This window comes from Neolamprologus brichardi, chromosome 15 (genome assembly GCF_056152115.1).
Source record: "Neolamprologus brichardi isolate AB-2024 chromosome 15, ASM5615211v1, whole genome shotgun sequence".
Lineage (NCBI taxonomy): Eukaryota > Metazoa > Chordata > Actinopteri > Cichliformes > Cichlidae > Neolamprologus > Neolamprologus brichardi.
The window spans coordinates 34281454-34297658 of record NC_142118.1 but is presented as its reverse complement, the minus strand read 5'-3'; the positions used below and the strand labels follow the sequence as shown (position 1 = coordinate 34297658).

The window sequence follows — 16205 nt, the reverse complement described above, 5'->3', positions numbered from 1 at the left end:
ATATGCGTGAGCTCCCCAAGGCTCAGGTGTAACAAATACAAGCCTCAACTCAAAAGGTATTGGGTTTCTACCTGGTAGAGTCTGGCTGGCTTTTTTCAGCTTCTGTTACCAGGCTGCTCTCATCACTAATTTATGTTTTCTTTGCTGCAAAGCTTTGAGTAGCTGGTTGGTTGGATGGTTGGTCAGCTAAACGGTCGGGGAGGACAGTGTTTTTCTCTCTTTCTGAGCAGTGCACCACCAGGGCTCCTAGGGGAGGACCCAGCTTAAGTTGGGGCTGATGCAGACCGGAGAGGCTATGAGCCCGCAGGACTCCAAGGCAGCAGGGGCCGAGGCCACGGAGGAGCAGAAGGCCCAGAACCAGAGCCAGAGTCAGGGGTGTCCGGAGCCCACAGCGCCTCCGCTCCCTCCCCCTTCACCGCCACCAGCAGGGCCACCAGAATACCCCAGACCTAAGCTCATCTTCCACACCCAGCTGGCTCATGGGAGTCCCACAGGCCGTATTCATGGATTCACTAATGTCAAGGAGCTGTATGCCAAGATCGCAGAAGTGTTCAACATCTCCCCCTCAGAGGTACAACTACACTTGGCTATGGATGCAATAAAATAATAAAGTGACATGTTCAGTTGTGGAAACACATTTTTAAAAACAACCATTTGGTTGTTGTTTTTTTAACCAGTAGAAATTCAGGACATTCAGGCTAGTTGTGAACAGGTGTTAGGTTTCCATTCTCTGCTTCTTCTTTTTTTTCCATGAAGCGCAATGATCATTTACTACTTACTGTCAGCCAGCATGTGTATTGGTTTGCACCTTGACCAGGACAAATAGCGGAAAGAAATAACCATATAAGGACTTCTTATCAGTTAACAAACATCTAACGTGACAAGCTACAGTTATAGAGTCCTAAAAAAACAAAACAACAACAACAGGAGGAAATAATTTTATTTTGAAAGGTGATTAACCCACAAAGTAGGCTAGACAAAAAGATATTGTGTGCTTAGTCACTCATAGGAATATAACACTGCGCCTGTTTTTATGAATAGAACTGAATGCCTATTTTTTCTAACTGGAAAAGTAGTCATTCTCAGTAAATTCTAAAAGAAATATTTGACACATTAGATATTTGTTAAAGCTCCTTTAGACTTAAAAATATATTAGAGCACAGTCATGTAAAGTATCACAATTTGAGTAGATAATATAACTTACAGTATATATATTTTCGTTTCCCTCACAATAATTAATAGACAACTAAATAGCTCACTTGTAGCTTTGTAGATGTACCAAATTGTTGCTTGCAATTAGGTTACAGAAGAATCTGCTCATAAAGCCTGTAATCCTTGAGTTGAGACCTTGACTGTGAACCTTTGGAAGGCCTGGATGGAGCAGTCTGTTACGGCCCTGAGTGCTAAATATTTTAAATTATTTTAAGATGGCCATTTAGATTAAATTCAGCCAGAGCAGGTGTTAATAGACGCAACAGTGATCAAAGAAAGAGTAGGAGGAAACAGTAAAACAAAACAAAAAAACAACATAATTAATAAAAATATACACAAATGATTTGCACCAGTACACATATATAAACTGAAAAGACTTGAATGCAGCATTTGCTGCTATTTTTGCTTCATTCCATAGCTGATTGAACACACTTGGTAATAGAACATCACTCTTCAACTCTGGCCCTATCAGCTAGTTATCAGCTATCAAGGCCAACCATGAAGGCTTTCAGCATAACTGATAGATATAAACGTAAGATTAAGCCACGGAGACCAAGTTACATTTCATAGTAAATGACCTTGACGTTCTTGTCGGGCACCCGCCAACCATGACTGTGACACATGCAATCACATGAAAAAACATGCAGCACGCAATGTTCAACCTTGTTAAAGTAACCTTTGACATGCAATATCTGTTTTAGAAGGAAACAATCAACTGACCCTCACTAATACAAAATATGTGATTACCTTAGATAAGTGTTAAAATCATTCCCTTAGTATTTTTTTTTTACTTTATCTTTTTGTTCTATTCACATAGATTTACAATAATGTATAATGAAATACATTTACACGTAGTCTGATATTACAAACACAGCCCTGCAACTCAGAAGATCAAGCTGTAAAAAGTAACCTGTAGCTGTAGAATATATTGCAAACACTTCCCCATCTGAAGTTGTCAGCCATGTCATGTCACATTCAAGAATTCAGCAACAAATAAACATACAAACAACAACAAAAAGCTGCTTACTAAGTGAGGAAATAATACAGATTCATGAATTACCTTGCAACAAATACATCAACAAATACGTCTTTTTTTATGTGAAATATGTTTGGTCAGGGTAGACTGCAAAAGAACAAACACTCTCCCTGCTATACAGAGAGACTTTATGATTAAATGTTACTAGTTTATTTACTTTAACAACATGCACTGTATAACTGCCTAAAATCCAATTGCATGCAGACAGTGAGAAGTGTCCTTGACCTCAGATGGAATCAATAGCAATAGCATAGAGTTATATATTGTAAAGCCAGGTATCAGAGAAGACTTTGGACTACAGTGAGACCGCTACGTTGGCCAAGGCAGTTATTATGAATGGGAACCGCTCCAAGAAAAAAAGTCAACGCAAGTTATCTCGAATTTCTGTTTATGAAAGAAAAATGAACTTTGACATCTGCTCGCACAGTTTGCGCAGCTCAAGTTCTCAAATAATCATGGACAAGATATTCTACATTCAAAGGTTCAGTCACACAGTGTTAAACATACTCGTTTAAAACACAATTGCTTCAGTGCATGAGTGACGATAAATAGGCGATCCTGAGAGCTTTTTTTTTTAGAAAAGGATTTGGATCTGTAGTGTGACTCAGCAACAAGTATGATTGTGTGATCTTGTAAAGCAGAAGGAAAAAAACGTGTATTACTACTCAACCTGCATGTATGTTGTGGCTTAATAGTTTTGTATGAAGTTGAAACTTCTAAATGAAGTTTCTTAATCATTCACCGCTGGATGTGCTGCCGATATCGCACTCATAGCTGAAAACAACATGACCACAAATTCAGCTGAGCTTATTATTTGGCTCTACTGCCCTCTGCTGTCTAATGTATGTACAGCACAGCTTGAGAAATTTCGATGTGGTCCATTTGCTTTTGTAATAAAACAAGAGGAAGTTAATGAAAGAACAAGAGAGGCTGCAGGGTTACAGTTTTATGGTCATGCATTAGGTGGCAATTAGATTTTATTACCAACAAATGTGCTTAAATCAGTCCAGTATTAGAAATAATAGAAATAATACTCACATGCTTAATCTAACAAAGATCAGTCCCATAGCTTATTAATTTTTGTGAGTCTTTATACTGGCTACAGGCCTTGCTTGACTCACTTTTTCACTTTACCTTACCTAATATATATATATATATATATATATATATATATATATATATATATATATATATATTCCTTCTCCTCAGATCCTGTTCTGCACTCTCAACTCTCATAAAGTGGACATGCAGAAACTACTGGGGGGACAGATTGGACTGGAGGACTTCATCTTTGCCCATGTAAGAGGGGAGACCAAAGAGGTGGAGGTGACAAAGACAGAAGATGCACTGGGTCTCACGATCACAGACAACGGGGCCGGCTACGCTTTCATCAAGGTGGATGAGAAGGTTTTTTTTTTGTTTTTTTTTTTTTACCAATTGCGGCAACATTTTGATTTTTTTGTGATGATTAATAAGACAAAGCACAGAGCAGAAACTCCACTCTTCAGCTGGTCATTGCTACCTTACAGTAAGAGGCCACAGAGGTGTTAAAAAAGATAAAACCAAGGACATTTTTAGGACGTCATTAAAGTTAGATAAATCCACTTTTCTGAGAAACTTTAAAAATGTAACCAGAATAAAAGTCAAACAAATTAAAACCTAATTTCCTTTTTTTTGGTCATATTGCAATAATAAAAATATGTCATTGTAAAATCTGTAATGATTACACTAGTTGTAATATGCCAATGCAATGTGCTCCCCCCCCCCCCCCCCCCTCCAAAAAAGCTGATAACTCACATCATATTCATATACTGTATTTAGTCAAATCTTTGTCTTTCAGAGGATAAAGGAAGGCAGCACCATCGACCAGCTGAAGACAGTATGTGTTGGAGATCACATCGAGGCCATCAATGACCAGAGCATTGTAGGGTGTCGGCACTACGAGGTTGCAAAGATGCTAAAAGAGCAACCGAGAGGCGTACCCTTCACTCTTCGACTTGTGGGACCCAAGAAAGCCTTTGGTAAGTAGAACATGGTGGATATTTGTTTTAATTTAATTGTAAATTTAGACTTTAATATGGGTGTTTTGACTTGAACTCGCTTAGAGCCTTAGATGACACTGGGTCTGCACACAAAAACTATTAAAATTCAGTAGTTTTAAAAACATTCATACTAAAAGTGTCAGTACTATTACTTCCTGGCCTTTGCATTCACTCACTGACCTACATTAAAGTTTATGTCTAGTTATGTGACTCAGTAAAAACCAGCAGGGTTCCTGGTGCTAAAACAATGGGAAAAAACTGTGATTTATAGCATGGCATGGCTATTTAATATTGTAAGCACGACAACTTCCCCTGGTACGACAGCCCACAGAAAGTGGACACTAATAGCTTATTGCCATCCTGCCTGACATTGTCCTCAGCTGTTGATGGGGTTAGTACTCCTCAGATGATTTTCATAACTCATCAGCAAAAACAGAAAGAGGATGCAAGGATATTTCACTGGCGGTCTGCCAGTGGGCCTTGAACTCCCGTTAAACTTTCCAGCCACAGTTAATTGACCAGTGTTACAGTAGTCAGCTGCAATGACCACGTGTGAAGTATAAATTAAAAATGCAGAAAAAGAATGCAGACAAATGTAAATGAATTCACTTTGTGTTTATAGACTGAGTCTATAATACTGCAGAGAAATATAAACTAATAATGTTTTGCCTTCTCAGTTTTTATTTCTCTTTGTAAAACAACTGTCGTCTCACTTACTGAGTAAAATTTAATGCACATGCACATATCTAATAAAAAAGGCTGTGAATGTTTTTTGGCAGTTGTGTTGTTGTTAACCCTGGGGAACAATTAATCACAAATCTCTAAAAGGAATACTGGAAACACCGTTTAGACAGGAACACATGCATCACTTACATGGAGGCAGACATTTATTTTTCTGTCCTTATGGTCTAATTCTCACTTTAAGCAGCACAACACTATCTGCAGTTATTGTAGTTGGGTCTCTACCTTACAAAATCACCTTGAGGTGACTACTGTTGTGCCTCGGTGCTATATGCATAACACTGAATTAATTGAATCCTTAATCTGTTAAAGGTCTAGAGTATATTTTACCAAAACCGGGTGTTAGGTTGAAATTGTTAAATGTTGTCATTGTGTTACTTAAATTTGTAAGTCTTGGTTCAAACTGTATGATCAACGTTTCTGACCCCCTCCCCAGCCTGTTGAATGGTGGGGGAGGCTGTAGTGTTTTATTATAGGCACATCCTAGGTGAAGGTTCTGTTTTCTTGTTTAGTAAACTTCCTGCCTTTATGACCCTTTGGTGAGCATCCGATAATCCGATAGAGCCCGACACACCACAGGGGGTGTTACAATGGGTGGTGCCTGTGTAAACTGTAACTGTATTCAATAAAAAGGCTGCAAGGAAGGCTGTTTATTTGAAGTTGGCTAGGAAACAGGTGAGGAGCGTTCAGCTCCAAGAGCCTGGTTCCGACCAGTCTCCCTTGCTAGCAAGTAAAATCGATCGATTGCGGTTCGTCTTGCTTCGTTAATGGGAATAAGTCTCTAAACCAGTGGGGCCTGTGGAAGCACAGACCCAACACCGGGCTCCATCCCTACCTAAACCTAAACCTAAAAGGGCTTCAGCTCTGTTCCAGGTCAGGGACAAGTTGCTGCTCCAAGTGGAGGACTAAGTATCTCAGGGTCTTGTTCACAAGTGAGGGGAGAGGGGAGGAGGAGATAGAGAAGATAGAAAAAACAACAGACAAACTGGTGCTGCAGCTGCAGTGATGGATGCTGTGCCAGTCTGTTGGTGAAAAGTAAACTGAGCATAAAAAAAGCTCTTGATTTACCGGTCGATCTACTTCTGTACCCTCACCTAAGGTCATGAGTTTGGGTAGTGACCGAAAGAACAAGATCGCGGATACAAGTGGTGGAAATGAACTGGGTGGCCTGTCCCTTAGAGATTTGGTGGGGAGTGTGGCCATTCGGGAGGGGTTGAGAGTCAGGGGTGCTTCCAGAATTTTTTCATAGGGGTAGCAATATGGGGACCACTAAAAATATAACCCCCCAAAACAGTTAATGTTTCAGTGCATAATGGGGTGTCTTCCTTTGTGTTGTGCTCATGTTTATTAAAATTATTGCCAACATGGGACTATCTTACTAGGGGTGCCACTAGGGGGCCAGCAGATTTTGGGGGGTGGCCAGTGCCCCCTGGTTTCCCCTTAGTTGCACCTCTGTCCAGAAAGGAGCCAGTTGAGGTGGTTATAGCATCTGATAAGGATGCCTCCTGGGCGCCTCCTAGGTGAGGCGTTCTGGGCATGTCGCAACGGAAGGAGGTCCCAGCGGCACACCCAGGACATGCTGGACAGATTACATTACTCGGCTGGCCTGAGAAAACCTTGGTGTTCCCCGCACAAGCTGGAGGAGGTGGCCAGGGATAGGGAGGGCTGGGCTTCTCTGCTTAGACTGCTGCCCCCATGACCCGGCCTTGGATAAGCAGAAGAAAATGGATAGATAGATGTATGGCAGTGCGCTCATGAGAACAGCCTTTTGAGTTGCATTCCTAACCCCCCTGTCTCAAAAATATATAGTCAGCTTGTCAACGTTATGTGGACTGAATTGTTGTGCGAGAATTGTTCTGTGGGATCTGTTGCAAAGTAACAGCAAAACGTTTGAGAAAAAATGGAAAAAAGGAGCAAATTTCTTCTAATAGGGAGAAACTGATAGCAGACTCACGGCACGGCAGACTGCCATCTGCCTGGATGGTCTGGGTTTGGAGATGGGAAGGGAGAAAAGAAGACATAAACCATGCTAACACAGCGATAAAGAGTGAAGGGCGGGGGAGAGAGAAAAGACATAGCAGCTCATTTTTCACACTCTTGCAAAATCACTGCCAAAGAAATTAAGTAAAGTAAATGTTTGATCCAAATGTACATGTTGTGCTTTCACTGTTTTATAGAGCTCAAAAGGTACTTTTATTTACATTTCACTCAAATGTCTGCCAGGAAATAAAAAGAAGTAGTTAGCAGGTTCATTAGCTAATAGTGATTTGACAAGCCACCTTGTGCTGTTTGCTTTTATGTCATGTTACAGTCTGACAAGCTTGTTTAAGCTGACATCAGCGGCGCTGTGGTGCCTCTATGCTACACACATCAAATCTCTGTGCCTTTCAAACAGCAAAGGTCCTTAACAGCATGAGGTATCTCTTTATGAGAAATAGTTTACCTGTCAACAGTTCGGTGAGTTGTTGATTTATTGCATCCTCGTTACAATATATAGAGGAAACACCTTACTCTCCTTTCCTAAGTGAATCTGAGTGGTTTGGAGCCTCATTGTCCACAGCACGCTTATCAGACAGGAAACCAAATCCATGGTTAACTGACTTACTTCCTGCAACAGATCGGTATCTCGCAACATGTTGTCACATCTCTGTTAACAGATATTCCAGTCATTTTGAGAATGCCATACACATCAAAATACTAGCATAGAATAAACATGCATAATTATGATTGGAATGGATTACAACGTGGATTAGTTTGCTTTTGAAGCTGTCGTGTTTTCTTGTTACTGTTTTGTAGCTATCTCTCATGGTCCATGAGGAAATGACAATTTAGAACCCAAGCTGAGTGGCATCCCCATATCAAGCTCCTTTAATAAACCCGGCAACGTTCCAGTATATCACATTGTGCTTTCAGTCTCCACCTCTTTTGTATGTGTGTGTGAACTGTCACAGTGTGGTGTGACCCTCTGCGTCACAGTGACAAGAGCAGAAACACATCCCCTCATCTCACTGGGTAAATCTGTCAATCGCAAGTCTTTCTAGGTGTGTTGGCAACTAAATGACTTGATTTAAAAATGAAAACATGCTGCCAAATGGCATTTTGATGGATTCGATTAAAAGTAAGATGATAAAGTACACTCGAATCCTAAAATTGTAACACATGTTGGTTCTCATACTCACACACATAGAGTTTAAAGCTAAAGTTGTTTTTTGTTTTTGTGTGCATCATGAAGGTTTACTCAGTATTTGTAGAGTCTGTGGCTGGAGCTGCTGTATTACAAGGACAAAAAGTCACATAAAGTTCAGCTCCAATCAAGATGTGTCATATTTATTGATCATGTTTGACTCGCAGCAGGACAAAGATACTACATACAGCAGTTGCTTCTGGAGTATCAGATGTTTATACTGTTAACATGACATAGCTGATGCTGATCTCTGACTTTACCCCTGAACTGTTATTTTCTCTTAGAAATTATTGAAATAACCAGATATGCATTTTAATGCAGACCTCAGGAGACCTGGGCTCAAATGATTTCTCTGGGAAGTATTTACGCATTGAGCATCTCTCTGAAATACCAGAGCGCTACAGCCATGCTTGTACCAGTGACCTAAATTCTAACATCAGTCTGCAAATTTTTCTACATGCAAATGTTCATTTAGGGGTTTAGTGTGTTAGTAGTGACCTTCAAGTGATCTGTTTTTCACATAGAGACAGGTAAGTTTGGATAGGTATTTTCCCCTATTACTTTCTAAGAAATAAAATAATCATTTAAAAACTAAATTTTGTAATTTTGATTGCAATCTGAAACATTTACAGTTTTTCTCAGTCGCTTTGGTGCTTTTCTCAGATCAAAATGAAAAATGAAAAGATCAAAATCTCAAAACCATTAGTGCAACCTCCACAACATTTAGTCATTTGTGCACATCATAGTAGCAATTTCTCCTTCCTCTGAACAAATCGCAAATGCTCTTGGACACGTATCAGTTGCTTTCATACAGTTCTCTGCCATCGACCACATTACCATTTGCTTATGTCATGTCAGTCAAAATGAACTATACTTTTGGATGCTAAATAGTCGTTCCCAATAAAACGAATAGTCTTTATTTCATTGCTTGAGTCATTACATACAAAATTGGTGAATTCGTTTTCAAATGCTGTCAAGCAAATGTTATACCTTTTTTCCATTATTTTTTCCTGTCCCCGAAATTGAACAATTTCTCTCATGCCATAGTTCCTGAAAATGAGAGGGGTGGAGGTCAACTCAACAAGTATGTTGTTGTGTGGGATAATGCCCCTTTTCACTACTCACATCTGGTCAGACAGCGGTTTGCAGCACATGACAGAATGCCTGTTGAATATCTCCCTCCCTACTCCCCATTCCTTAATCCGATAGAGGAGTTTTTGTCTGCCTGGAGGTGGAAGGTTTGTGACTGGCATTCACATGCACAAATGGCCCTGCTAGCAGCCATGGAGGCAGTATCCGTTGTGATGTAGATGAGAATATGTGGCCAGACAGACAGGAACGTCTGAATGTGCCAGAATGATTTACGTATGTTCATTTACAATTTGTACTGTTACATTGTTCACATTTTTTTCTCATGTTTATTCTAAATACGCGACTGTAGAGTATTTTTCTTTTGCACAATGTTGTAGAATTACAAACATCCTACACAGTAAAAATGTGAAACATACGTATTCAGTGTCTCACTTACTTCCATAACTACAGGAATGTCTAACTCTACTGTAGTTTTTATTGTACATGGCTGTGCAAAAAGTGTATAGTGCTGTCTTGAGCATTTTCAGGTAGTGTCACCGAGTTCTGACCTTTTTTTGCATTGGAAGACAATGAGAGAATACTGTACACCGTCATAATGAAAACATGACAAAGCCATTTGATTATCTTGTTCATCAAGATGGTTCATTTTGATGACACTGACAGTTTCATTGACATGAATACTTGCTTTTGAGGAATGGATTATTGATTTTGAGCAAGTGACCTGCTTTTGCAGGTTATCCACTAGGTTTTGCAGCTTGCACTAATTGTTTTGAGAAATACACTAACTGCTGTGCAAATGTTAATAGTGATGTGAGAAAAGCACCAAAGCGACTAAGAAAAACTGTAAGTATGAGAAATAAACAAAAAAGACTAAGAAATCAGGAAGGCAGGAAATTTAAAGTCCATGAATTTGTCTACTTCTCCAACAACTTTCCATAGTTTTTATACAGGAAAATGCAGGAATTATTTGCAGAAACACTTTTGTGTTTCAGTGAGTATGTCTTCCACACTCACTGAAATGACAGCTCAGGTACCTTTTAATCTTTTTAATCTTAAATCTCTTACTTTAGGAAAAGTCATTAAATTTCAGGCTAAAAAAATGAAAGAAATATTTTTGGCATTTTTAATGCTATCCAATGTCAAAATGGGTCAAATGTGACCTGAACAATATGTAAAGGTTAAATATGTTTAATTTTTTTAAAACAAAAGTATAAAAAAACACCCTGACACTGACTTAATTCCAATTTTCTGTCAGTTATGGAGTCCCCAGTTCATCAACACTTTGCTATTAAAAAAAAAAAAAAATCAATATTGTGTAAAAATCAACAGACGAGGGTTATTTGAATGTAATTTTCTTTGTATGTGTGTTAGTGTTTCATTTATATTTCCATGAAATGATTGAAAACAATCATTAATCAGATCTGAACATTTTAGAATAAAATGGGGCTCAAAATTTCCCCACTGAGGGTTAAAGATATGCACAGCAATGCTGAGACAAATAAAAATACAAATCCATTTGAATTCACAGATGCCGGCAATGTTGCTTTTCAATTACTGTACAGTGTACAGATGATTTGGGGTGAACGTTTTTAACACAAACACATTCATCAACTCAACAGCCAACAGTGAGACTGGAAATACATTAGACAAGAACCTGCTAAAGATATCACACAAACAAGACTGACTCCAGGACAATGGGCTTCAGTTTTTTAGATTTTCACTGGATGGGATACCACTTCCAAATAAGGAATGGAAATCTTTAAGCACTGTTATAGTTGTCTTTCTTTTCCAAAAAACTGTGTTGACAGTGATGTGTTGGAAGGAACACATCAGCCTCTTGGGAAAAAATCGAAGAATATATTCATAGTTTGCAAGAAGAAGAAAAAAAATCAATGTTACACAATTAACATCATGCTACTTCTAACCAAATAAGCATTTGACGTTGATTAATGATTGTTGTTCTGCGTGTGTGGTTAGACATGATTGGAATGAGGACTAGAGCGCCAAAGTCTAATGAGGGCAAGATGGTGAATGGGAAGGAAACATTGCGACTAAGGTCCAAGGGTTCTGCTACAGTTCAGGAAGTGGTGAGTTTCACGTCCTGCCGGACAATGCCTGATTACATTTTCAGATGTTCTCAGTGTGCGTTTACACACACACACACACACACAGAGCTCATATAGAGCATTTTAAATATCCTCTTATCAACACTTGAGCTCCTTTTTTTGTCTTGTGTCCAGCACGCTCTGATTTTTCTCTGTGTTAAGTCACACTCAAAGCTCACATGGGGCATCACAGACCTGACTTGAGCTGGAAGTAACTGAACTGTTTGACTCCTCTCACACACAAACAAGCAAACGAAACTATTTCACAGGAATGGATCTTTATAAACAAAATTATCATTTCCTCCCACACAAATGTTCAATGGTTGAACCACCGATCATTTTGTTGACTGCCTTTTTCTAATTATGTCTCATGGTTTTCACACACTTGACACAGAGCTATAGCACCATATTAGTGCTTTTTAGTAATATTTTAAATATGTGGGCTTTACAGTTTCAGTTTTTCATCAAATAAACCCTGTGGCAGTTATAAGAGACTAGAAAAAGAAGAGAGAACTAGTTGTGCATGTCTACACTTACGTTCATGTCTTTCATCTGTAGAGCACGAAATAAACAAGACTGAGTGTGATCAGATTATTTGAGTGAGCAGAGTGCTTCTTGTTTGATTTAATCAAAGTGTCTTAAATTAAATCTTCTTTATTAGGTTGGAAAAAAAAATCTTGGAAATCATTTTCTTTATGCTGCATATCTTACGTTATACTGATCTGGAATGAGATCAAACAGACTATATAAACATATTTACATGATTTCATAATAAGGATAATTACTCTATGGATTTTTAACACTAAGGACTTCATCATCCATAGATGCTCATATAGCTTTATAACAGTAAATTAAAAACAAAGTCCCTGACAAAGGAGCAATCCAGTGACATGCTGTCTTAGATCCTCTGCCACCATGTTTCTCATAGTATTGCACACTTTTGTTTATATGTTTTATGCCAGCAGAATGAATTTGAAGAACGAGCAACCAAAAAAGTGGATGACCTGTTGGAGAGCTACATGGGCATCAGAGACTTGGAGCTGGGTAAGACTTGCCGATTAACATTTTTGTCCTTAAAATAAATGTAATCTTCACTAGTTGATAGGAAAGAGCTGCTAGCAAGGGGTTTCTGTTCAGCATTATTGGGTGAAATCTGATGCAAAGAGGCTTCTGCATCACACTGTTCTGATCACTCCTATTAGTAATTAGACTTGAGAAAATATGATGCAAATTGGAACCATGCAACTTTTGTCTTACTGCTGAAACCAACACATTTCAAAGGGAGTGACTTTTTACTTTGATAAGATAAGATAAGATAAGATAAGATAAGATAAGATAAGATAAGATAAGATAAGATAAGATAAGATAAGATAAGACCTTATTGATCCCACGACGGGGAAATTTTTGCGTCACCTCAGCTCAGGTACAGATATCAGAAGGAAATACAAAAATACAAATAAGTACAATCAATGAAAAAAGATACACTATATACAATGGTAGCATACACAGTATGTGATTATGGATATGGTTGGAAATATGCAAGACATAAACTATATAGCTTGACATAACTATTGTACCACTACTATTCCTATGTATAGACATGTACACACACACATGTACACACTAAATATACATATGTATACATATACATACATATATACCTGCACATGTCCGTACACATGGAAGGTCCATTATGCATGAAGTGGTGACCGTGGATGTTCACAGTGTCCAGGGACTTATGACATCGTGATTGAGGAGTTATAGAGTCTAACTGCTGTTGGGAGGAATGATCTGCGAAAGCGTTCCTTCCTGCAGCGAGGGTGTTTCAGTCTCTGACTAAAGGAGCTGCTCAGCCCACTCACATACTCATGCAGTGGGTGATGTGGGTTGTTCATGATGGATGTCAGCTTTACTAACATCCTCCTCTCGCCAACCACCTCCACAGACTCCAGGGGACATCCCAGCACGGAGCTAGACCTCCGCACTAGTTTGTCAATCCTGGCCCTTCCCCCAGTTATATGATAGTCTCTGATTCCAGTATGAATCCTTCTGATCACTACTTGTTGACTAGTTAGCAGACAAGTCAGCATCTTCCATGCAAATGTGCTGGAAACAAAAGTAGCCACAGGTAAGGTTTTTGATGCTGGACCATGAGTCTGCCAGCAACCACTTGGCAACCAGTTGTGGACTATACAGTTTTATTTAGCAACCAAGGGGTCACTGACCGGTCACTAGGTCTGTGTGAAAGGGAAATTTACAATTAATTTCACAATGATTGTTAGCAACTCCTAGCAACCACTCATAACCGGTCAGGGAATACACAGTTTTCCTTAATGAATGGATGGTTGCTAACTGGCCATGGCCACATGGGCAGGGAAGGATCGAGTCGCTGACAAATGTAGAAACATAAAGGAACAAACCATCAGGAGTTTGTTTTTACTCTTCCCAATAACTCAATGTAAACGATATTTAACCATATTTAATGTTTAATTTGACACAATTTTGAAGGATTTAGAATTTGGTGCTTTTATGGAGGAGAAGAAAAATGGCAAAAATATCTTGTCTAGATGTGTACATGTTCTCAGCTGAAGGACTTTGCTCAGTTGTCAAGGAGAGTTAATACTTGTCATTTCATGCTCAGCTGAGCAACCTAGAGCTAAAAAGCTCCTGAAAAGAAAAACATTAAGTGGACCTTTTTTTTAGTCAGGGTTAATAATAGTAGAAATTGGCAGCATCACTTGCTTTCATCCTTACTAAATATCACAAGAACTGCACAAGGATGAATAATGAGCAAGAATTTGGGTCTATTGTGTTGAGAAGTGATAGGAAATTGCCCTTTCCCAGACTCTCAAAGCCAGTGGCCTGATGTTGCATGAACCTCATCCAAAATAGGGCAATGATTTCTTACCCTGCTCTTCGCCCCGTTGTTTGCTTGGATCTCCTCCTAAAAAAATATGTTTAGTTTCTTTTTTTTTTTTTTTTTTTGAGAAAACCACTTGGGAAAATATAATTTACTAAATATGATTTACTCTCACTGACAGTTTGCATTAAAAAAGGGATGCTATTTCAACACACATCGACTGACATTCATGAATACACATCATTCCAGAGACAAGCCAATGCCCGTGTTACTGCCTGCTTTTGTAAAATTAAACAGAATTGCAGTCTGATTGTTTCTTGAGAAAAATGCTTGCACATTTTATTTTTACTTGGTGCCCCACGGCTTAAAGATTACAAGGTTACACCAGAATAACTGTAGATAAGAATTAGCAAACTATATATGTACATTCCTGTGTCCCATTTTCTCTGCAGCAACCACCATCGTGGAAGCGGGCAAAGACAAGAAGAACCCCGATGACTTTGCCGAGGCACTGGATTCAGTTCTGGGGGATTTTGCATTCCCTGATGTTTTTTTGTTCGATGTATGGGGAGCTATTGGAGATGTCAAAAATGGCAGAATCTAGATGTTTGTTGTACACATATGAGAGAAGAAGAGCTCTGTTCTTTGGTATATCAAGCTGCAAAAAGGTAAAATGTAGAAGTGCATAAATATTGCCTTCCAGTCCCTATATTCATTTTGAATCACTTGCAATCATGGCCGCACTGTGATATTGTTTGAGAAATGAAATGTCGCTAATTTGTGCATAACAGATTCTTAATGTTCTACTAAACTGGACTGTCAAATCTTTACAAGAAATACAATGCACAGTAATCTGCAGAGTAGTTTTTAAAACATTTGGCTAAATGAATAATCAGAAATTACCAATTTATCATCATTAGAAAGCTGTGATTGAATGTTTAATTAAAAAGAGATGCATTTAATAGAGGTCTTGACGTCTGCCACCAGCGTGCAACGGTATGTTATGAAACTGCAAGAGTTGGAATCAGCTGAGGAATCCAGAAAAAGCAGTTAGCACCAGTAAGTCTGTTTCACTTTGAAAGGAATTGCCGGGAAAACAGGAAAGAAACATTTACAGGACATTCAATCTTATTCTTCATTCAATTCAATCAACTTATATAAGGTAAATAAAAATGTTACCTTTTTGTGTTTTGGATTTTACCAAGTGTTCCAGAAAAAGGCATTGCAGCTTTAAATATCCTCAGTCTTGCAGTAGGTGACTGACCTGACTTGAACTTACAAAAAAAAGTAAAATAAAATAAAAAATAATCAAAGCTGTCATCTAAAAACTGAATACCAGGGGAGCAATCTAAATGTTCCTGCTCTGCAATTCCTGTAGATTCCCACATGTGGAAACTGCTGTCAAACACCATATTCGAACCATAAGTTCCCACAGTCAAAAAGAAATCAAAAAAAATATTTTGGTGGATTCTTGTGCTTGTATGTAAACTCTTACTCTTAGTTTTCCTTAAAAAATGGAAATAATTTCTTGTGGTTGTTGAGAAAAGGAAAATGTTACATATTCACCTTAATATTGTACCATGTTTCACTGAGGGAGCCTTCAGTCTGTTTAAAAAAAGAGAGAGAATGCAAATATACTATAGCAGTTTGTTGCAGCATTTCATTATCACTGCTCTTAGTTTCAGTGTGTAGATCTCGCTTTGTGTTTCTGCATTGGTTAGTATATCCAGTAAAAAAAAAGGAAGCATTAACTTAACACTGGAGTGGCATATTTTTTCTGCCTTACCATTTTGCATACATAAGTAAAAACCGAATGGCTAAATTTAAATGATTTGACCTAAGATGTGATTACACGGTTTGAGCAATATCAGTACTCTTCTTTGTGTTGCCACTTGACTGCATTTCTGTATGGGAAATAAAATGGTTAAATATT

At 38.6% G+C, this 16205-nt stretch overlaps 1 protein-coding gene across 2 annotated transcripts; it reads left to right on the top strand.

Annotated features, from left to right (window-relative positions):
* Positions 1-214: 214 nt before the first annotated feature.
* Positions 215-16203, top strand: gipc3 (GIPC PDZ domain containing family, member 3). 2 transcript variants are annotated; one of them, XM_087852759.1, is made up of 6 exons: positions 215-571; positions 3458-3643; positions 4089-4269; positions 11285-11394; positions 12378-12456; positions 14725-16203. In XM_087852759.1, exons 1-6 carry the CDS (start codon positions 278-280, stop codon positions 14874-14876), a joined length of 1002 nt encoding a protein of 333 aa, XP_087708885.1. In that variant the 5' UTR covers positions 215-277; the 3' UTR covers positions 14877-16203. The 2 variants fall into 2 exon arrangements, with proteins under 2 accessions (XP_087708885.1, XP_087708884.1); XM_087852758.1 differs by having other exon boundaries at positions 12375-12456.
* Positions 16204-16205: the final 2 nt, after the last annotated feature.

Excerpts from the sequence above, each read along its gene's own strand:
- gipc3 (XM_087852758.1), top strand. The coding sequence starts at position 278 with ATGCAGACCGGAGAGGCTATGAGCCCGCAGGACTCCAAGGCAGCAGGG. Across the intron at positions 4,270-11,284 it reads GGGACCCAAGAAAGCCTTTG|ACATGATTGGAATGAGGACT; the intron begins GTAAGTAGAACA and ends GTGTGTGGTTAG. Across the intron at positions 12,457-14,724 it reads CATCAGAGACTTGGAGCTGG|CAACCACCATCGTGGAAGCG; the intron begins GTAAGACTTGCC and ends TTTTCTCTGCAG.